Raw genomic sequence first — 25000 nt, forward strand, 5'->3', positions numbered from 1 at the left:
ATTAGTTACAATTTCAACATAGCAGTGATTAAAAATCCCTCGTTGACATTATCATTAGACATTAAAATAAAAAAGAACAATAGTGTCACAGTGGCTTACACTTGCATCGCATCTCATAAGCTTGACAACACACTGTGTCCAATATTTTCACAAAGATAAAATAAGTCATATTTTTGCTTCATTTAATAGTTAAAACAAATGTACATTATTGCAAACAGTTGATAAAACATTGTCCTTTACAATTATAAAAGCTTTTTACAAAAATCTACTACTCTGCTTGCATGTCAGCAGACTGGGGTAGATCCTGCTGAAATCTATGTATTCCATGAATAGAGAATCCTTTTGAATCGGGCAAAAATCTTAGCCACACGATTATCAAATGTAATAGGAAAATTAATTCATACTGACCAAACTGGCTTCATGGAAGGTCGACAATCTTCAGACAATACAAGGAAATTGTTTAATGTTATTTACTATGCTAGAAGTCTCCCTTATCCCACAGCAGTATGTAGTGTTGATGCGGAGAAGGCATTCCACCGCATAAACTGCTCATTTATGTTTTGCACATTACGTAAATTTGGATTTGGAGATAATTTTATACAATGGATTAAGATGCTTTATACAAGGCCCATGGCATCAGTCAAAACCAATAATCATATTTCCGAACCTTTTTTGTTAAAAGAGGGACGTCCTGCATCTGGATTATTATTTAATTTGGTTATTGATCCCTTAGCTGCAAAAATAAGAAGTGAAAATAATATTCATGGCATAAATATTGGCTCTCAGTATAATAAGCTATCGATGTATTGTGACGACATAATTTTTTTACCTGTCACATGTTAACTCCTGTCTTCTTTATATCAATAATGTCATCACTGAATATGGCTGTTTATCAGGGTATAAAGTTAATTGGGACAAATGTGACATATTACCACTTAATAAACACTGCAAGAAATTACAAGTTCAGAACTCCAAAATTAAATTGTATTGCATTATTATGGTATTTTTGTGTATTGTTTAAAAAAAAAAAAAAAAAAAAAAAAGTTTTTGAATCGAAAATCGTTTTGAATTGAAAAATAATCGATTTTGAATCGAATCGTGACCCCTAGAATCGATTTTGAATTGAATCGTGGGACACCCAAAGATTCACAGCCCTAATATACTGTATATACTGTATATATATATATATATATATATATATATATATATATATATATATATATATATATATATATATATATATATATATATATATATATATATATATATATATATATATATATATATATATATATATATATATATATATATATATATATATATATATATATACGGCGACGGCGTGGCGAAGTTGGTAGAGTTGCCGGGCCAGCAATCGGAGGGTTGCTGGTTACTGGGGTTCAATCCCCACCTTCTACCATCCTAGTCACGTCCGTTGTGTCCTTGGGCAAGACACTTCACCCTTGCTCCTGATGGCTGCTGGTTAGCGCCTTGCATGGCAGCTCCCGCCATCAGTGTGTGAATGTGTGTGTGAATGGGTGAATGTGGAAATACTGTCAAAGCGTTTTGAGTACCTTGAAGGTAGAAAAGCGCTATACAAGTACAACCCATTTATCATTTATTTATTTATATATATATACATATATATAATGTATATGTGTGTGTGTGTATATATATATATATATATATATATATATATATATATATATATATATACATACACACATATACATTATATATATATATATATATATATATATATATATATATATATATATATATATATATATATATATATATATATATATATATATATATATATATATATATATATATATATATATATATATATATATATATATATATATATATATATATATATATATATTTATATATATATATATACATATACACACATTAGGAATATTTAGTATTGAATTAAAAAATATTTTTTTAATTTAAATATAGTCTGCATGATTACAATAATAAAATCATGCAAAAAAGTGAGCACTATTATGAATATCATTGGACGCCATTGTTCTTTATTATTGTTTATTTGGTATTGCTATTAAGCTGCCTGTGTCATGATGCATGTTGTGTGAGAAACTCTACGTACTTTGTTGCCAGGCCTGCTGGTGTACGTGGCCATGATGGTGGGCGCCCTGGTGTGGGGGGGTCTGTGTGACAAGATGGGCCGCAGAAAGTGCCTGATCTACGTCCTGAGCATCGACCTGGTCTTCTCCTTCCTGTCCTGCTTCGCTCAGAGCTACGGCTTCTTCCTCTTCTTCAGGTTCTGCTCCGGCTTCGGGTGAGAGATGAGATTTACATTTCGGCTCTGACCTTTTTGCCGTAAATAAAACTGCCGCTTGTGTTGGTGAAAAAAAGTTCATTTGCATGGAAATAATTATTTTTGCAGCCTTGACATTTGATTTGGATGAGAAGCACATCGCTTCTTCCACAATGTGATCTTTACCGCAACAAGTTCCACAAATGAACATATTTCTTTATTTATAGAAATGTGCATTTTTTCCTGCATGGCTCGGACAGCTTTGCGTTGTTAGCTATTAACCTTTAGCAGTCTACTGTATTGCAGTGCATAAACAGCTGAAAATAAACTTAATAACGTCGATAAAGTATATGTACTGGAGATGTGACATTCATGAACGAATGGAGTCTTCTGAACGGCTTTTTTAAGTGAACCATGAAAATCGACTCCCACATGTGAGCCAATCATCTGGAAGCTGTTTTTTATGCACATGCTAATTTTAGCGTCAGCAATAATACAAATATAATAATATACATTGATACATATAAATATACATATATATACATATATATATATACATATATATATATATACATATATATATATATATATATATACATATATATATATATACATATATATATATATATATATATATATATATATATATATATATATATATATATATATATATATATACACACATACATATATATATATATATACACATATACATATATATATATACACAAACACACGTATATATATACATATACATATATGCATACATATACTGTACATACATATATATACATATACAGTATATATGCAGTATATACACACATATATATGCATATGTATACACACATATGAATACATATATACACACATGCATACATATTTTACGCAGACATACATACACATATATATGCATACATGTATGCACATATATATGCAAACATATATTCGCATACATATATGCACATATATATGCAAACATATATATATATATATATATATATGCATACATATATGCACATATACTGTATATATATATATATATATATATATATATATGCATACATATATGCACATATATATATGCAAACATATATATGCATACATATATGCACATATATATATGCAACCATATATTTGCATACATATATGCACATATATATGCAAACATATATATACTGTATATACATTAGGGCTGCAACTAACGATTAATTTGATAATCGATTAATCTGTCGATTATTACTTCGATTAATCGATTGATAATCGGATAAAAGAGACAAACTACATTTCTAGCCTTTCCAGTATTTTATTGGAAGAAAAAAAAACTGCATACTGGCACCATACTTATTTTGATTATTGTTTCTCAGCTGTTTGTACATGTTGCAGTTTATAAATAAAGGTTTATTAAAAAAAAATTAAAAATTTTAAAAAACTTTTTTGAAGAAAAAAAATAAAAAATTGCCTCTGCGCATAGCATAGATCCAACGAATCGATGACTAAATTAATCGCCAACTATTTTTATAATCGATTTTAATCGATTAGTTGTTGCAGCCCTAATATACATACAGTACATATATGCACATATACATGCAAACATATATGCACATATACATGCAAACATATATATATGCATACATATATGCACATATATATGCAAACATATATATATATATTTTATATATATATATATATATATATATATATATATATATATATATATATATATATATATATATATATATATATATATATATATATATATATATATATATACACATACATATATACATATACACATTTCCTATTATTTTTGACGACTGAACTGTGTTTCCAGTTGTTATCATTTGTTTTCTTACAGTCTCATTTGAAAGCATGCATCCACTTAAGTGTGGGGCCGTAGTCAGGAAGTAGTCTTTGCCATTAGGTTGGATGTGCCAGTCGTCATTTGTCGCGCCCTACAAAGTGTTTATACTGTAAGTATTGTACCTTTTACACGCCAGCCGTTTGATTGTCACGTTGCATCTTGATTTGAGCTTTCATGACCAACTTTGGAGGTGTTGAAATTGCCATGTAAAATCGCTAATGCATGTAAATAGCATATCCAAGCATCAAATTAGCACATTTTCAAAAAGCGAAGCCTTACTTTTGAGCGCTTTCTGTCAGGCATGCTTGCTTTGTTGGCATGGAAAACATTACTTAGGAGGCAGTCAGCTAAGAATACGCCTGTTTGCCGCCGCGTGACGTCAGGTATCCAAACGATGATTTGACGTGAATCGATTCTCGGTAGTACCAATTCACTTGGTATATATTGTGTAAAAGTGCCGAATTCGGCACCAATCCCTACGTGACTTTAACATAATCTGTTTTTTCAGACTGTTTTCTCTGGAAAAAATACTGTTTAATATTCAGGTCAATTCTGTGATGTGTTCCAGACTTACATAATATATAATCAATATGTTTCAGCACTGTGAAATACGTTTAAATCAGAGTCTAGCAAAGTAAAACTAGTAAGCTTTTGAAGACGTGTAAAGGAGGGACGACACAGGAGTAAGGTGGCCACCTGGTGGCCTTTTGTAGGTATTGCATGGGTTCACACAAAGCCAAAGCCAAAGCAAAACACGAGTGCAGTTAGTTCTTCCCAGCTGAGGTCTTACTTTGACCGGATGACGACCGCTTTGAACGCCGTCTTTGGGCTCTCGTTGCAGAATCGGCGGCTCCATCCCCATCGTGTACACGTACTTCACAGAGTTCCTGCAGATGGACAAACGAGGTGAACATCTGAGCTGGCTCTGCATGTTCTGGATGCTGGGAGGCCTGTACGCTTCTTTCACCGCCTGGGGAATCATCCCACACTACGGTAACGCTGGAAATAACCATGAACCAAACTTACGTCTATTCAGAAACGCGGGATATCATTTGGTTTAGACCTAGCTATTATACGTAGATATTTTAGTTTTTAATACATTTAACGTACGTATTTTCACAGACATCTAAGATAAGATAGTTTTTAATGAAGATAACATACATATTTTTCTTAAAAAAATATATTTTCGTAAACATAAGAGATAACTTAGTCTTTGACAAACCAAACATACAAACGTACGTAGATATTTTACTTTACACGAAACCCAACGTAAGTATTTTCAGAAACATCTGAAATTAGTGATCCACACTTTCGTCTTTTTGTAAACATTTGCTATAACTTATTCTTTGACAAAGCAAACATATGTAGGTATTTTAGTTTTCAACAAATTTAACGTATGTATTTTCTGAAACATCTAAGATTAGATAGTTTTTGACGTAGCTAACATGCATGTTTTCTTAAAAATTGTACACATTTCAGCTCAATAAACCGGACGCATTTTTTCGTAAACATAAGAGAGTAGTCTTTGACAGAGCTAACATATGTAGATATTTCAATAGTCCAGTTTAGTAATCCGAATTTTGGTCTTTTTGTAAACATTTGCGATAACTTAGTCTTTGACAAAGCAAACATATGTAGATATTTTAGTTTTCAACAAATTTAACGTACGTATTTTCTGAAACATCTAAAATTCGATAGTTTTTGATGAAGCTAACATGCATGTTTTCTCAAAAATTTTTACACATTTCAGCTCAATAAACCGGACGCATTTTTTTCGTAAACGTAAGAGATAATTTAGTCTTTGACAAAGTTAACATACGTAGATATTTCATAGTCCACTTTAGTAATCCGAACTTTCGTCTTTTTGTAAACATTTGCGATAACTTATTCTTTTACAAAGCAAACATATGTAGATATTTTAGTTTTCAACAAATTTAACGTACGTATTTTCTGAAACATCTAAAATTCGATAGTTTTTGATGTAGCTAACATGCATGTTTTCTCAAAATTTTTTACACATATCAGCTCAATAAACCGGACGCATTTTTTTCGTAAACGTAAGAGATGATTTAGTCTTTGACAAAGCTAACATACGTAGATATTTCATAGTCCACTTTAGTAATCCGAACTTTTGTCTTTTTGTAAACATTTGCGATAACTTATTCTTTGACAAAGCAAACATATGTAGATATTTTAGTTTTCAACAAATTTAATGTATGTATTTTCTGAAAAATCTAAGATTAGATAGTTTTTGATGTAGCTAACATGCATGTTTTCTTAAAAATTGTACACATTTCAGCTTAATAAACCGGACGCATTTTTTCGTAAACGTAAGAGAGTAGTCTTTGACAAAGTTAACATATGTAGATATTTCATAGTCCAGTTTAAGTAATCCAAACTTTCATCTTTTTGTAAACATTTGAGATAACTTGGTCTTTGACAAAGCAAACATACGTAGATATTTTAGTTTTCAATAAATTTAACGTACGTATTTTCGGAGAGATCTAAGATAAGATAGTTTTTAATGAAGATAACACACATTTTTTCTTAAAATTGTACACATTTCAGCTCAATAAACTGGACGCATATTTTCGTAAACATAAGAGATAACTTAGTCTTTGACAAAGCAAACATACGTAGATATTTTACTTTTCAAGAAACCCAACCTAAGTGTTTTCGTAAACATTTAAGATAAGATAGTTTCTGATTAAGTTAACATGCATGTTTTCTTAAAAATATTAGACATTTCAGATCAATAAACCAGTCTAATGTTTTCGTGAACATATGAGATCATTTAGTCTTTGACAAACCAAACATACGTAGATATTTTACTTTTCAAGAAACCCAACGTAAGTATTTTCAGAAACATCTGAGATTAGTAATCCGAATTTTTGTCTTTTTGTAAACATTTGCGATAACTTATTCTTTGACAAAGCAAACATATGTAGATATTTTAGTTTTCAACAAATTTAACGTATGTATTTTCTGAAACATCTAAGATTAGATAGTTTTTGATGTAGCTAACATGCATGTTTTCTTAAAAATTGTACACATTTCAGCTCAATAAACCGGACAAATTTTTTCGTAAACATAAGAGAGTAGTCTTTGACAAAGCTAACATATGTAGATATTTCAATAGTCCAGTTTAGTAATCCGAACTTTCGTCTTTTTGTAAACATTTGCGATAACTTAGTCTTTGACAAAGCAAACATACGTAGATATTTTAGTTTTCAATAAATTTAACGTACGTATTTTCGGAAACATCTAAGATAAGATAGGTTTTGATGTAGCTAACATACATGTTTTCTTAAAAATTGTAGACATTTCAGCTCAATAAACCGGACGCATCTTTTCGTAAACATATAAGATCATTTAGTCTTTGACAAAGCTGACATACATAGATATTTTAGTTTTCAAGAAACCCAACCTAAGTACTTCCGCAAACATCGGTTATAGATAAGCTCAGATAAAGCTAAGATTCACGTTTTTCTTTACCACTGTAGACAGTCCAGTTTAGTAATCCGAATTTTTGTCTTTTTGTAAACATTTGCGATAACTTATTCTTTGACAAAGCAAACATACGTAGATATTTTAGTTTTCAACAAATTTAACGTACGTATTTTCGGAAACATCTAAGATTAGATAGTTTTTTGATGAAGCTAACATGCATGTTTTCTTAAAAATTGTACACATTTCAGCTCAATAAACCAGACGCATTTTTTTCGTTAACGTAAGAGATAATTTAGTCTTTGACAAAGTTAACATACGTAGATATTTCATAGTCCACTTTAGTAATCCGAACTTTCGTCTTTTTGTAAACATTTGCGATAACTTATTCTTTGACAAAGCAAACATATGTAGGTATTTTAGTTTTCAACAAATTTAACGTATGTATTTTCGGAAACATCTAAGATAAGATAGTTTTTGATGTAGCTAACATGCATGTTTTCTTAAAAATTGTACACATTTCAGCTCAATAAACCGGACGTATTTTTTTCGTAAACGTAAGAGATAATTTAGTCTTTGACAAAGTTAACATACGTAGATATTTCATAGTCCACTTTAGTAATCCGAACTTTCGTCTTTTTGTAAACATTTGCAATAACGTATTCTTTGACAAAGCAAATATACGTAGATATTTTACTTTTCAAGAAACCCAACCGAAGTATTTTCGGAAACATCTGAGATAGATAAGCTCAGATAAGGCTAAAATTCACGTTTTATTTACCAGAGTAGACAGTTCAGTTCAGTAATCCGAACTTTCGTCTTTTTGTAAACATTTGCGATAACTTATTCTTTGACAAAGCAAATATATGTAGATATTTTAGTTTTCAACAAATTTAAAGTACGTATTTTCGGAAACATCTAAGATCAGATCGTTTTTTGATGAAGCTAACATGCATGTTTTCTTAAAAATGTTACACATTTCAGCTCAATAAACCGGACGCATTTTTTGCCCGAGGCATGGGTAACTTAAACGTCTGTGAAGGTACCATTAATGCAGGTTTTGGAGCAACATATGTTGCCATCCAAGCAAGGTTATCATGAACGCCCCTGCTTATTTCAGCAAGACAATGCGTGGCTTCGTAGTAAAAGAGTGCGGGTACTAGACTGGCCTGCCTGTAGTCCAGACCTGTCTCCCATTGAAAATGTGTGGCGCATTATGAAGCCTAAAATACCACAACGGAGACCCCCGGACTGTAGAACAACTTAAGCTGTACATCGAGCAAGAATGGGAAAGAATTCCACCTGAAAATCTTCAACAATTGGTCTCCTCAGTTTCCAAATGTTTACTTTGCAAATCATTGTATTCTGTTTTTCAATCCTTCAACCTTGGCTATTCTTGTTCCAGGTTGGGGCTTTTCCATCGGCACAGAGTTCCAGATGCACAGCTGGAGAATCTTCATCTTGGTGTGTCTCTTCCCCGTCATGGCCGCGCTGGTCGGCATCATCTTCATGCCGGAAAGTCCTCGATTCCTCCTGGAGGTCCGACGCTGGAAACCATTACTGTTGTCTTCTGCCCTTCCCTTTCCGTCGCCTCCCGGGTTGTGCGTTTTAGAAAACGCTTCCTTACATCCAGTCAGCATCCGTCAAAGCAACATCCCCTCGCTAAGCCAAGGTAGCGACGGGTCGCTAAGCCGTCAGCGGAACGCCACACACCCATGGCGGGTCTCGTCCAGGACATTGTCAGGCCGCTGACCACATGTGGTCTGGGATTAGTGTGTGACAAATACAAGTGCTCTTACACAACTGCATACCAGGCTGCACCGAGGGCCACACAAGTACATAAATACACTTATTTGTCTAATACTCGACTAGTACTCATGGGTCACTTGTTACAAAAAGTCAGACAAAGACGAAATGTTCATGAGAAGTCGTGCAAATCCAATAAATCATCTACAGCAGTGGTCCCCAACCACCGGTCCGGGGACTAGTACCGGTCCGTGACACATGCTACCGGGCCGCACAGCAACATCAATTGTGTGAATGCTCCAAAGCATTCACACAATTAATAAGGTTTTCTACACCAAAATTAATCTATTTTTATTCAACTTCTTCTTCTCCAGATTTTAGCGCGCTCTACCTTAAACTTTTTTCAACCGATTCAAACCATTCCAATCGCAGGCTTTCCGTTGACATATTCCCAAAATTCCCGGAATTCCAGGTTTTCCGGAACATTTTTTCCCCATTCAAAATGACTTGGCCATTTTTCAAACTTCCACCATTTACACATTTTTCAACCGATTCAAACCACTCCAATCGCGGGCTTTCAGTTGAGATATTCCCAAAATTCCCAGAACTCCAGGTTTTCGGGCACATTTGTCCCCATTCAAAAGGAATTGGCCATTTTTCAAACTTACACCATTTACATATTTTTCAACCGATTCAAACCATTACACCTTCAACATATTCCACTTATCCTGGACATTGAAACTATAATTTTTTCAAGTTAAAAAAAAAATTCCCGGAATTCCCAGAATTCCAGGTTTTCCGGCACATTTTTCCCCCATTCAAAATGACTTGGCCATTTTTCAAACTTCCACCATTTACACATTTTTCAACCGATTCAAACCACTCCAATCGCGGGCTTTTCGTTGACATATTCCCAAAATTCCCAGAATTCCAGGTTTTCCGGCACATTTTTCCCCATTCAAAAGGAATTGGCCATTTTTCAAACTTCCACCATTTACACATTTTTCAACCGATTCAAACCACTCCAATCGCGGGCTTTCCGTTGACATATTCCAAAAATTCCCAGAATTCCAGGGTTTCCGGAACATTTTTCCCCATTCAAAATGAATTGGCCATTTTTCAATCGTCCACCATTTACACATTTTTGAACCGATTCAAACCACTCCAATCGCACGCTTTCCGTTGACATATTCCCAAAATTCCCAGAATTCCAGGTTTTCCGGAAAATTTTCCCCCATTCAAAATGAATTGGCCATTTTTCAAACGTCCACCATTTACACATTTTTGAACCGATTCAAACCACTCCAATCGCGGGCTTTCCGTTGACATATTCCCAAAATTCCCAAAATTCCAGGTTTTCCGGAACATTTTTTCCCCATTCAAAATGAATTGGCCATTTTTTAAACTTCCACCATTTACACATTTTTCAACCGATTCAAACCATTCCAATCGCGGGCTTTCTGTTGACATATTCCTAAAAATTACCAGAATTCCAGGTTTTCCGGAACATTTTTCCCTATTCAAAATTAATTGGCCATTTTTCAAACTTCCACCATTTACACATTTTTCAACCGATTCAAACCATTCCAGTGTTTCCCACACATTCATTTATTTGTGGCGGCCCGCCACAAAAGAATTACGTCCGCCACAAATAGATTTATTTTTATTTTATTTTTATTTATGTTTTTGTCCTGTCCAGCTTCTCAGGCAAATCATATAGTTGATGTAGATGCCCATATAGGCTGTTCAGATTTACTTTACAAAAGAGAAGTGTAGGATACTTCTCTTGTTGCCTTATTTGTATTTGACCACTACTGTTTTCTGTTTATTTGTTACTGACTGTGGCAGGACACCTCTGCCTCTGTTTCACTTTATGTTGCTGGTAAATAATATGGTTGTAGTAGTAGGCTAAAGGAAAATTATTTAGTATGCACAAATTAAAGGGGCAGAGCTTTAAGAGACATTTTAGCTTTTATATTTTATAAGATATATTTTTTGTAAGAACCACAATTAATAAATATATTTCAGTGAATAACTTATTGTTCAAATCTTTATATAAATATGTACACAAAGTGTTGTAATTATATTGTAAAATGGATGGATGGATGGATGGATGGATGGATGGATGGATGGATGGATGGATGGATGGATGGACGTTTAAAACAAAACTGTTATTATTAATTAGTAAGTATAAATTTTTTGAGCCTTTTTAGAGAAAATCATATCATTGTAGTAAATTATGCAAATTACCCGATGATGTCATGGTGACCACGCCCATAGCCACGCCCCCACCGCCACAGGTATCTTGGCAGTTTATGGGAAACACTGCATTCCAATCGCGGGCTTTCCGTTGACATATTCCTAAAAATTCCCAGAATTCCAGGTTTTCCGGAACATTTTTCCCCATTCAAAATGAATTGGCCATTTTTCAAACTTCCACCATTTACACATTTTTCAACGGATTCAAACCATTCCAATCGCGGGCTTTCCGTTGACATATTCCTAAAAATTCCCAGAATTCCAGGTTTTCCGGAACGTTTGTCCCCATTTAAAAGGAATTGGCCATTTTTCAAACTTTCACCATTTACACATTTTTCAACCGATTCAAACCACTCCAATCGCGGGGTTTTCGTTGACATATTCCCAAAATTCCAGGTTTTCCGGCACATTTTTCCCCATTTAAAAGGAATTGGCCATTTTTCAAACTTCCACCATTTACACATTTTTCAACCGATTCAAACCACTCCAATCGCGGGCTTTCCGTTGACATATTCCCAAAATTCCCAGAATTCCAGGTTTTCCGGCACATTTGTCCCCATTCAAAAGGAATTGGCCATTTTTCAAACTTCCACCATTGACACATTTTTCATACGATTCAAACCATTCCAATTGCAAGCTTTCCGTTGACATATTCCCAAAATTCCCAGAATTCCGGGTTTTCCGGAACATTTTTCCCCATTCAAAATGAATTGGCCATTTTTCAAACTTCCACCATTTACACATTTTTCAACCGATTCAAACCACTCCAATCGCGGGCGTTTCGTTGACATATTCCCAAAATTCCCAGAATTCCAGGTTTTCCGGCACATTTTTCCCCATTCAAAAGGAATTGGCCATTTTTCAAACTTCCCCATTTACACATTTTTCAACCAATTCAAACCACTCCAATCGCGGGCTTTCCGTTGACATATTCCAAAATTCACAGAATTCCAGGTTTTCCGGAAAATGTTTCCCCATTCAAAATGAATTAGACATTTTTCAAACATCCACCATTTACACATTTTTCAACCGATTCAAACCACTCCAATCGCGGGGTTTTCGTTGACATATTCCCAAAATTCCAGGTTTTCAGGCATATTTTTCCCCATTTAAAAGGAATTGGCCATTTTTCAAACTCCCATCATTTACACATTTTTCAACCGATTCAAACCACTCCAATCGCGGGCTTTTCATTGACATATTCCCAAAATTCCCAGAATTCCAGGTTTTCCGGAAAATTTTTCCCCATTCAAAATGAATTGGCCATTTTTCAAATGTCCACCATTTACACATTTTTCAACCGATTCAAACCACTCCAATCGCGGGGTTTTCGTTGACATATTCCCAAAATTCCAGGTTTTCCGGCACATTTTTCCCCATTTAAACGGAATTGGCCATTTTTCAAACTCCCATCATTTACACATTTTTCAACCGATTCAAACCATTCCAGTGTTTCCCACACATTCATTTATTTGTGGCGGCCCGCCACAAAAGAATTACGTCCGCCACAAATAGATTTATTTTTATTTTTATTTTATTTATTTTTTTGTCCTGTCCAGCTTCTCAGGCAAATCATATAGTTGATGTAGATGCCCATATAGGCTGTTCAGATTTACTTTACAAAAGAGAAGTGTAGGATACTTCTCTTGTTGCCTTATTTGTATTTGACCACTACTGTTTTCTGTTTATTTGTTACTGACTGTGGCAGGACACCTCTGCCTCTGTTTCACTTTATGTTGCTGGTAAATAATATGGTTGTAGTAGTAGGCTCAAGTTAAATTATTTAGTATGCACTAATTAAAGGGGCAGAGCTTTAAGAGACATTTTAGCTTTTATATTGTATAAGATATATTTTTTGTAAGAACCACAATTAATAAATATATTTCAGTGAATAACTTATTGTTCAAATCTTTATATAAATATGTACATAAAGTGTTGTAATTATATTGTAAAATGGATGGATGGATGGATGGATGGATGGATGGATGGATGGATGGACGTTTAAAACAAAACTGTTATTATTAATTAGTAAGTAAACATTTTTTGAGCCTTTTTAGAGAAAATCATATCATTGTAGTAAATTATGCAAATTACTCGATGATGTCATGGTGACCACGCCCATAGCCACGCCCCCACCGCCACAGGTATCTTGGCAGTTTATGGGAAACACTGCATTCCAATCGCGGGCTTTCCGTTGACATATTCCTAAAAATTCCCAGAATTCCAGGTTTTCCGGAACATTTTTCCCCATTCAAAATGAATTGGCCATTTTTCAAACTTCCACCATTTACACATTTTTCAACCGATTCAAACCATTCCAATCGCGGGCTTTCCGTTGACATATTCCTAAAAATTCCCAGAATTCCAGGTTTTCCGGAACATTTGTCCCCATTTAAAAGGAATTGGCCATTTTTCAAACTTCCACCATTTACACATTTTTCAACCGTTTCAAACCACTCCAAACGCGGGCTTTACGTTGACATATTCCTAAAAATTACCAGAATTCCAGGTTTTTCGGCACATTTTTCCCCATTCAAAAGGAATTGGCCATTTTTCAAACTTCCACCATTTACACATTTTTCAACCGATTCAAACCATTACACCTTCAACATATTCCACTTATCCTGGACATTGAAACTATAATTTTTTCAAGTTCAAAAAAAAATTCCCGGAATTCCCAGAATACCCCTTTTTGACACTTTTTTCTGGCGACTACTCCTTCCACATTTTTTCAACCCATTTCAAATTCCAGGAATTCCTTAATACCATTTCTCAATTAAAGATGTTACTACGTCAACATTTCTCGACCGATTTGAAAAATTCCAACACCAACCATTTCAACTCCGAAGATTCACATTTTTTTGTATTTTCCAAAAAATTCCCTCTTTTCCCGAAATCCCCATGAAATTCCCATTGAAAAGAATGGGACATTTTTCAAAGTTCCACTGTTCCAACTTCAAAATATTCAGCCTGTTCAAGAATTGTGTGTAAAAAAAATTCCCGGATTTCCAAGAATTCTCCGTTTTTAGGGACATTGTCCCCATTCCAAATGAATTATCCATTTTTCACTCTTTCACAATTCCAATGTTTTTCAACCTATTCAAAATATTCCACCTTCAACATATTCCACTTATCCTGAACATTCAAACTAAGTCTTTCCCAAGTTCCAGACCAAATTCCGGTTTTCCTGGAAATTAAAATATTCCAACATTCAAACTATTCTTACATTCATACTTCATTCTGTCAGCATTGGAGCATTCACATGCAATTCCTTCAGGAATTTCCTCATCTAGTTAATTTATAAACTACCACATTTTCTCCGACTTAACTTTCAGATTGTAGCCTAAGGCTAATTTTTTTGCTTTTTTTTTTTATCTACTAAACTTCATTTATTTCTTCTCATTGTAAAGTAAAAAGTAAGGGTTGTCCTATTGTAACAAATAACACATAAATGAAGAAATGGCCATTTTTATAAACATGTAATGTCATTTCTTTAAGAGCGCTCGACATGACGAGGCGTGGATGGTCCTGCGTCGAGTCCACGACACCAACTGGAAGGCCAAAGGCGAGCCAGAGAGAGTCTTCACTGTGAGTTCATTATCTTGATATGATTTTAAAGCTTTGTGAGTTGGTGCTAGAAATGTTACACTCCAAAACAGTAGGGGGCAGCATTTCACGCAAAAGCTATGAGAAAAGTTTGATACAAGTAAAATAAAATAAATAAGTGGCAGAAAAAACTAATGCAAACTCATATGGAGGACAGGGATTCATATGGCCCCATTCGTCGCGGTTTACCTGACACATGAAACGTGACAAATTTGAGGCGTGCACTATCCACTTTGGTGTCAAATATCTTAAAATGTGTCTGGTGGCAATTCCAACGTTTACCACAGTGTCAGTTGCTAAGTAACAGAAAAAACAAATGCAAACTCATATAGAGGACAGGGTTTCATATGGCCTCATTCGTCGTGTTTTACCTGACACATGAAACGTGACAAATTTGGGGCGTGCACTATCCACTTTAGTTTTGAATATCTTCAAATGTGTCTTGTGGCAATTCCAACGTTGACCACAGTGTCAGCTGCTAAGTAACAGAAAAAACTAATGCAAACTCATATGGAGGACAGGGATTCATATGGCCTCATTCGTCGTGTTTTACCTAACACATGAAACGTGACAAATTTGGGGCGTGCACTATCCACTTTAGTTTTGAATATCTTCAAATGTGTCTTGTGGCAATTCCAACGTTGACCACTGTGTCAGCTGCTAAGTAACAGAAAAAACAAATGCAAACTCATATGGAGGACAGGGATTCATATGGCCCTATTCGTCACGGTTTACCTGACACATGAAACGTGACAAATTTGGGGTGCGCACTATCCACTTTAGTTTTGAATATCTTAAAATGTGTCTTGTGGCAATTCCAACGTTGACCACAGTGTCAGTTGCTAAGTAACAGAAAAAACTAATGCAAACTCATATAGAGGACAGGGATTCATATGGCCCTATTTGTCGTGTTTTACCTGACACATGAAACGTGACAAATTTGGGGCGTGCACTATCAACTTTAGTTTTGAATATCTTCAAATGTGTCTTGTGGCAATTCCAACGTTGACTACAGTGTCAGTTCCTAGGTTGAGTGGCCCTTTCCATCATTTTCAGCAGGCTGCATTGCAAAATGATTCACCCCCCCAACTCCCCCCAGGAATGGGGCCTTATGAACCCCTTCCCCACTCATGGATAATAGTTGTTTTTACTTTAATAATGTTCTGGAGTGCATGAAAATGTGAAAAGTACCTCTATTGTTTGGTTATGTTGTAACAGCAGTGAGCAGAAAACTGCTGAGTCAGCATTGAAAACACTGATGAGTTGATTGTAAACAGTAAGAAAAGTGTCAAAGCGGCTGAGTAGAAACATTTTACAGCGCATGCAGAGCTACGAACTCCAAAACCAGTGAGGTTGTCACGTTGTGTAAATGGTAAATAAAAACGAAATACAATTATTTACTAATCCTTTTCAACCTATATTCAGTTGAATAGACTGCAAAGACAAGATATTTAACGTTCAAACTGGAAAACTTTGTTATTTTTTGCAAATATTAGCTCATTTGTCATTTGATGCCTGCAACATGTTTCAAAAAAGCTGGCACGAGTGGCAAAAAAGACTGGGAAAGTTGAGGAATGCTCATCAAACACTTATTTGGAACATCCCACAAGTGAACGGGCTAATTGGTGACAGGTGGGTGCCATGATTGGGTATAAAAGCAGCTTCCATGAAATGCTCAGTCATTCACAATCGAGGACAGGGCGAGGGTCACCACTTTGTGAACAAATGCGTGAGCAAATTGTCCAACAGTTTAAGAACAACATTTCTCAACAAGCTATTGCAAGGAATTTAGGGATTTCACCATCTACGGTCCGTAATATCATCAAAAGGTTCAGAGAATCTGGAGAAATCACTCAACGTAAGCGTTGATATTACGGACCTTCCATCCCTCAGGCGGTACCAAAAGCGACATCAGTGTGTAAAGGCTATGCAAAGCCAAAGCCATTTATCAACAACACCCAGAAACGCTGCTGGCTTCGCTGGGCCCGAGCTCCTCTAAGATGGACTGATACAAAGTGGAAAAGTGTTCTGTGGTCTGACGAGTCCACATTTCACATTGTTTTTGGAAACTGTGGACGCCGTGTCCTCCAGACCAAAGAGGAAAAAAAACCATCCGGACTGTTATAGGCGCAAAGTTGAAAAGCCAGCATCTGTAATGGTATGGGGGTGTATTAGTGCCCAAGGCATGGGTAACTTACACATCAAGCATGAATGGGAAATAATTCCACCTGAAAAGCTTCAAAAATTGATCTCCTCAGTCCCCAAACATTTACTGAGTGTTGTTAAAAGGAAAGGCCATGTAACACAGTGGTAAAAATGCCCCTGTGACAACTTTTTTGCAATGTTTTGCTGCTTTTAAATTCTAAGTTAATAATTATTTGCAAAAAAAAATTACTTTCTCAGTTGGAACATTAAGTATCTTGTCTTTGCAGTCTATTCAATTGAGTATAAGTGTTACGGCGGGGTCGCATGGTGATGCGAGGTTTGTTCTCCCAGGATGCAAAGGGACAACTCCGGACAGGACTTGTAGGTAGGAACATGATTTAATCGTAAATTAACACTCAAAGAGGTACAAAACAGAAAACAAACCGACGGAACAAGGTGCCGATCGCCCCTGAAGCTAAGGCTACTACTTGGCACAGACTAGAGATCACTAGCAGGGGCTAGGAGACAAGCAAAACTTACGTAACAGTAGCGTGACGCAAACAAAGAAGCCAGACCGACTGACTGGCAAAGGCAGGCTTAAATAATGTCTCTTGATTACAAACAGGTGCGCGTCCCGAACACAAAAGGCAGGTGAAACTAATACGTAGCCATGGTAACAAACTCAGAGGTGCATAAACAGGAACTAAAGGAGTCCAAAACTAATAGAAAACACTAGTGACTCGAAAAAGTTAAACAGACTATGATCCGGGCAGCGGATCATAACAATAAGTTGAAAAGGATTTGCAAATCATTGTATTCTGTTTTTATTTACCATTTACACAACGTGCCAACTTCACTGGTTTTGGGTTTTGTAGATAAAGCTGCAGCTAGCGCCGTCTCATGTTAACACCCGCTGTCGCGACACAGGTGACCAACATTAAGACGCCGCAGACGCAGGAGGACGAGTTCATCGAGATCCAGAGCGACACGGGCACCGCCTTCCAGCGCTGGACCGTCAGACACCTGACCATGCTGCAGCAGGTCGACACACCCAACATTTTATTTTTTTTTAAAGTCATTTGTTGAATCCTTAACTCGCCGTCTAGGTGATGGCGAACGTGATGTCACTGTCGGCGGCTGAACTGCGTCTGCAAGGTCTCTTCCTGCTCATCGTCTGGTTCTGTCTGGCCTTCAGGTAACGCCCCTTGAGGGATCACGCCAGCTGATTTGTTAGCATAACAAGGTGACGCTACGTTTGCTTAGCTACCACGGCCTGGGGGTTTGGTTCCCCGACATGATCAAGTACATGCAGTACGAGGAGTACGAGTCCAAAGTGCGGGTTTTCCACCGGGAGCGCGTGGAACGCTTCCACTTCAACTTCTCGCTGGTCAACCAGGTGCACCGCGAGGGCGAGTACATCCACGACAAGTAGGTCCACGGCTACGTCCGAGAAGAACGTGAACGAGGTCGATTGTGTCGCCCTTCTTCTTTGCTGTCGTTCAGGTTTGCAAACATCGAGATCAAGTCGGTGAAGTTTGAGGATTCCTTGTTCGAGAACTGCTACTTTGAAGACATCAAGTCCACCAACAGCTTCTTTGAGAACTGCACCATCAAAAATACGGTCTTCTACAACACAGGTACATGCTCAACTTGGAAACCACCATTGAATTATTATTGTTACTCAGGGTTTATGCAGGTATCAGCAAACTTCATTCAATTATTTCAATGGCAATGGCTATTTCGTGGCCTCCTACTTGTCGGACGTGCCCTAAACACCTCCCTAGGGAGGCGTTCGGGCGGTATCCTGAGCAGATGCCCGAACCACCTTATCTGGCTCCTCTCGATGTGGAGGAGCAGCGGCTTCACTCTGAGTTGGCAGAGCCTTTCACCCTATCTGTAAGGAAGAGCCCCGCCACCCGGCATAGGAAACTGATTTCAGCCACCTGTACCCGTGATCCTGTCCTTTCGATCATAAACCAAAGCTCATGACCATAGGTGAGGATGGGGATGTAGCTGGACCAGTAAATTGAGAGCTTTGCCTTCTGGCTCAGCTCCTTTTTCACCTCAACGGATCGATACAGCTTCCGCATTACTGAAGACGCCGCACTGATCCGTCTTGTCGATCTCAATCAATCAATCAATCAATCAATGTTTATTTATATAGCCCTAAATCACAAGTGTCTCAAAGCGTGTGTCTCCCGATCCACTCTTCCCTCACTCGTGAACAAGACTCCGAGGTACTTGAACTCCTTCACATGGGGGAAGATCTCTTCCCCAACCTGGAGATGGCACTCCACCCTTTTCCGGGCGAGAACCATGGACTCGGACATGGAGGTGCTGATTCTCATCCCAGTCGCTTCACACTCGGCTGCGAACCGATCCAGTGAGAGTTGAAGATCCTGGCCAGATGAAGCCATCAGGGCCACATCATCTGCAAAAAGTAGACACCTAATCCTGCAACCACCAAACCGGATCCACGCCATGACTGTGCCTATTTAATGCCCATGCGCCAAAATTTAATGTCCTACTGCAGATAGTTATTACATCCAGTCAAAAGCTAACAATTGTCTGTGTAGACGAAAGTGTAAGCTAATGACGATGTTAACACTGAATAGTTTACATTAATTACTTAGAATATGCTAGCAAAACTGTAATCTGAAAAGTTGTTTTATGTATGTATTTTTCTGTAGTGGTAGCAGCAGCTGCCAGTAGTGGTGGCGTTGTGGCCATAAGTTGTGTGAGTGATGCTTGTATCTGCGATCTCGTCCTTTCGGTCACAACCCAAAGCTCATGACCATGAGGATAGGAACGTAGATCGACCATTAATTGAGAGCTTTGCCTTCCAGCTTAGCTTCGTCTTTACCACAACAGACCGATGCAGAGTCCGTTCACTGCAGACGGTGCACCGATCCGTCTATCGATCCAACGATCCATTCTTTCCTCACTTCTGAACAAGACGTGAGGTACTTGAACTCTTCCACTTGGGGCAGGATTTCATCTCCATCCTGGAGATGGCACGTCACTCTTCTCAGTGCAAGAACCATAGAGTCAGACTCGAAGGTGCCAATTCTCATCCCAGTCGCTTCACACTTACCGTAGCTGCGAACCGATGCAGTGAGAGCTAAAGATCCCGACCAGATGAAGCCAGGAGGGCCACATCACCTGCAAAAAGCAGATACCTAATCCTGCAGCCACCAAAGCGGAACAGAATCGGAGACAAAGGCCGGTGTCCAACTTTCACTGGAAACGCAGACCAAGCTCTGACACAATCAGGCGGTCATTTTCCTGGAGCACTCTCCACGGGGCTTCCCAATGGGGAAATGTTCAGTGCCTTCTCCAAGTCCACAAAACACATAAAGATTGGTTGGGCGAACTCCCAAGCCTCCTCAAGGACCCTTCCGAGAGTACTGTATAGAGCCGGTCCATTGTTCCACGACCAGGGCAAAAACCACACTGCTCCTGTTGATTCCGAGGTTCAACTAACCGGTAGAGCCCTCTATTTTGTAGACCTGAGTAGACCTCACCAAGAAGGCTGAGGAGTGTAACCCCACGATAGACAAAAGAGGAACCACCACTCCGGTCTGCCAATCCAGAGCCACTGCCCCTGATGTCCACCCAATGCTTCAGAGTCTTGGCAATCATGATCTTTAGATAAAGATACAGCACCAGTCCAGAACTTGGACAAACTTTCTTTGACTGGTTCTGTATTTGTAAAAAGTTGTATCATCCCACTGAAGTAGGATCCTACTTTTTATACAAAGTAGTACAAATAGTGTCGAATATAATCTTGTGTCGAACGTTGTGTGTTCACCAGATTTGTGGGAGGAGAAGTTCAAGAACTGCCGCATGGAGAACACCACCTTCATGCACCCCAAGAAAGGTTGCCATCTCAACTTCCAGGAGGAGAACGACATCGTCATCTACTTGGTCAGCTTCCTGGGCAGCTTGGCCGTGTTGCCCGGCAACATCATCGCGGCGCTCTTCATGGACAAGATCGGAAGAATCCGAATAATAGGTGCGTTGGCCGAACCGACGCGTACTCGTTGGTAAAAGCAAGACTTGAAATTTGACTTGTTTTGTTCCAGGTGGTTCCATGCTGGTATCGTCTGCATGTACCTTCCTGCTTCTGCTGAGCTTCAGTCAAGGAGCCGTGATATGTTGGCAGTGTCTGTTCTACGGCGCCAGCGTGGCGGCCTGGAACGGACTGCAGGTCATTTCTGTGGAACTCTACCCCTCTGCTAAAAGGTAGAGTCCACCACTTTGGGTCTTCTTCTACCTGAAAGTCTAAGCAGATGTCTGACATAACACCGACAAGTCTACATGAGTTCACATTCAAACACAAAATATCCCCACTGTGGAAAAAGGCCAGGTGTGGAACAACTCCACTCGCCATGACTAGCCATAGCGCTAAAAAGACTTCATTTAAAGTGGCCTGCCACACGATTAAAAGTGGTCTGCCACTTAATTTTATGTGGCCAACCACATTAAAGTTAAAGTTAAGTTAAACATCATGTTACATGACCCGCTACTTCATTTAATGTGGCCCATTACAATATGTTACGTGGCTCGCCACACCACATCATTTTATTTGGCCCGCCACGTTATTTTACATGGCTCGCCACATTAATTTACTGTATGTTGCCTGCCACATAAATACATGTGGCTCACCAAATTATTCTAATGTGAACTGCCACATCGAATTTTACGGCTTGCCACATTATTTTATGTTGCCTGCCACATAACTTTATGTGGCCCGCCACATCATTAAATTCGGCCTGCCAGTCCATTTTATGTGGCTAGCCACTTGATTTTATTTGGCTCGCCACTTAATGTTAAGTTGCCTGCCACTTTTAATTTTGCCCGCACACTATTTTATGTGGTGAGCCACATTAATTTACTGTGTTACCTGCCACATAAATCTACCATTTATGTTGCCTGCCACATCATTTAATTTGGCTCGCCACAATATTTTATGTTGCCTGCCACTTAATTTTACGTGGTCCACCACGCTATTCATGTGGCCCGCCATTTCCTTTTAAAATGTGGCCCGCCATTTCATTTTAAAATGTGGCCTGCCATACTTTTTTTGCGGTCTGCCACATAAATTTTCTGTCGCCTCCCACGTGACTTTATTCGGTCTGCCACAATAATTTAATTGGCCCGCCACATCATTTAAGTGGCCTACCACAATGTTTTATGACGCCTCCCATGTAATTTTACGTGGCCCACCACATTATTTTATGTTGCCTCCCATGCAATTTTTATGTGGCCAGCCACTTGATTTTAGGTAGTATTGTATGCCACTATATTTTATGTTGCCTCCCACTTAATTATATGTGGTCCACCACATTATTTATGTGGCCTGCCATATCATTTTAAAGTGGCCTGCCACCCTTTATTCGCGGCCTACCACATAATTTTATGTCGCCTCCCACATAACTTTATTCGGCCTGCAACATAATTTTATGTCTCCTCCCACATAACTTTATTCGGTCTGCCACATCATTTTAAGTGGCCCACCACAATATTTTATGATGCCTCCCATGGAATTTTATGTGGCCCACCACAATATTTTATGTTGCCTCCCATGCAATTTTTATGTGGCCAGCCACTTGATTTTAGGTAGTATTGTATGCCACGATATTTTATGTTGCCTCCCACTTAATTATATGTGGTCCACCACATTATTTATGTGGCCCGCCATGTCATTTTAATAGTGGCCTGCCATACTATTTTTGCGGCCTGCCACATCATTTTATGTTGCCTCCCACATAACTTTATTCGGTCTGCCCCATTATTTTAATTGGCCCGCCACCTCATTTAAGTGGCCCACCACAATATTTTATGTTGCCTCCCATGCAATTTTTATGTGGCCAGCCACTTGATTTTAGGTAGTATTGTATGCCACTATATTTTATGTTGCCTCCCACTTAATTATATGTGGTCCACCACATTATTTATGTGGCCTGCCATTTCCTTTTAAAGTGGCCTGCCACCCTTTATTCGCGGCCTACCACATAATTTTATGTCGCCTCCCACATAACTTTATTCGGCCTGCAACATAATTTTATGTCGCCTCCCACATAACTTTATTCGGTCTGCCACTTCATTTTAAGTGGCCCACCACAATATTTTATGATGCCTCCCATGAAATATATGTGGCCCACCACAATATTTTATGTTGCCTCCCATGCAATTTTACGTGGCCAGCCACATGATTATAGGTAGTATTGTATGCCACAATATTTTATGTTGCCTGCCACTTAATTTTATGTGGTCCACCACATTATTTATGTGGCCCGCCATGTCATTTTAATAGTGGCCTGCCATACTATTTTTGCGGCCTGCCACAACATTTTATGTTGCCTCCCACATAACTTTATTCGGTCTGCCCCATTATTTTAATTGGCCCGCCACTTCATTTAAGTGGCCTACCACAATATTTTATGATGCCTCCCATGTAATTTTATATGGCCCACCACAATATTTTATGTTGCCTCCCATGCAATTTTTATGTGGCCAGCCACTTGATTTTAGGTAGTATTGTATGCCACAATATTTTATGTTGCCTCCCACTTAATTATATGTGGTCCACCACATTATTTATGTGGCCTGCCAATTCATTTTAAAGTGGGCTGCCACCCTTTTTTCGCGGCCTACCACATAATTTTATGTCGCCTCCCACATAACTTTATTCGGCCTGCAACATAATTTTATGTCGCCTCCCACATAACTTTATTCGGTCTACCACATAATTTTAAGTGGCCCACCACGATATTTTATGATGCCTCCCATGAAATTTTATGTGGCCCACCACAATATTTTATGTTGCCTCCCATGCAATTTTACGTGGCCAGCCACATGATTATAGGTAGTATTGTATGCCACAATATTTTATGTTGCCTGCCACTTAATTTTATGTGGTCCACCACATTATTTATGTGGCCCGCCATGTCATTTTAATAGTGGCCTGCCATACTATTTTTGCGGCCTGCCACAACCGTTTTATGTTGCCTCCCACATAACTTTATTCGGTCTGCCCCATTATTTTAATTGGCCCGCCACATCATTTAAGTGGCCCACCACAATATTTTATGATGCCTCCCATGAAATTTTATGTGGCCCACCACAATATTTTATGTTGCCTCCCATGCAATTTTACGTGGCCAGCCACATGATTTTAGGTAGTATTGTATGCCACAATATTTTATGTTGCCTCCCACTTAATTATATGTGGTCCACCACATTATTTATGTGGCCTGCCATTTCATTTTAAAGTGGCCTGCCACCCTTTATTCACGGCCTACCACATAATTTTATGTCGCCTCCCACATAACTTTATTCGGTCTGCCACATCATTTGAAGTGGCCCACCACAATATTTTACGATGCCTCCCATGAAATTTTATGTGGCCCACCACAATATTTTATGTTGCCTCCCATGCAATTTTACGTGGCCAGCCACATGATTTTAGGTAGTATTGTATGCCACAATATTTTATGTTGCCTACCACTTAATTATATGTGGTCCACCACATTATTTATGTGGCCCGCCATGTCATTTTAATTCTGGCCTGCCATACTATTTTTGCGGCCTGCCACAACATTTTATGTTGCCTCCCACATAACTTTATTCGGTCTGCCCCATTA

General features: G+C 37.9%; 1 protein-coding gene and 1 long non-coding RNA gene across 3 annotated transcripts in view; one reads left to right on the plus strand and one right to left on the minus strand.

Annotated features, from left to right (window-relative positions):
- Positions 1 to 25000, plus strand: part of sv2ba (synaptic vesicle glycoprotein 2Ba) — a 60602-nt gene that overhangs the window by 34473 nt on the left and 1129 nt on the right. For both annotated transcript variants that reach the window (XM_062070793.1, XM_062070800.1), the window contains 10 exons: positions 2128 to 2308; positions 4990 to 5141; positions 9001 to 9134; positions 15099 to 15188; positions 18279 to 18392; positions 18458 to 18546; positions 18615 to 18779; positions 18855 to 18988; positions 21166 to 21366; positions 21437 to 21596. In XM_062070793.1, the coding sequence (XP_061926777.1) occupies positions 2128 to 2308; positions 4990 to 5141; positions 9001 to 9134; positions 15099 to 15188; positions 18279 to 18392; positions 18458 to 18546; positions 18615 to 18779; positions 18855 to 18988; positions 21166 to 21366; positions 21437 to 21596 (1420 nt within the window). The remainder of the gene's footprint in view (positions 1 to 2127; positions 2309 to 4989; positions 5142 to 9000; positions 9135 to 15098; positions 15189 to 18278; positions 18393 to 18457; positions 18547 to 18614; positions 18780 to 18854; positions 18989 to 21165; positions 21367 to 21436; positions 21597 to 25000) is intronic.
- The window catches only part of LOC133665492 (uncharacterized), a 47549-nt gene continuing 24592 nt past the window's right edge, over positions 2044 to 25000 (minus strand). The window contains exons 3-4 of the long non-coding RNA XR_009828754.1: positions 4939 to 5035; positions 2044 to 2302 (exon numbers count right to left, since the gene is read on the minus strand). This is a non-coding gene — a long non-coding RNA (uncharacterized LOC133665492). The remainder of the gene's footprint in view (positions 2303 to 4938; positions 5036 to 25000) is intronic.

Source organism: Entelurus aequoreus, linkage group LG02, assembly GCF_033978785.1.
Source record: "Entelurus aequoreus isolate RoL-2023_Sb linkage group LG02, RoL_Eaeq_v1.1, whole genome shotgun sequence".
NCBI lineage: Eukaryota > Metazoa > Chordata > Actinopteri > Syngnathiformes > Syngnathidae > Entelurus > Entelurus aequoreus.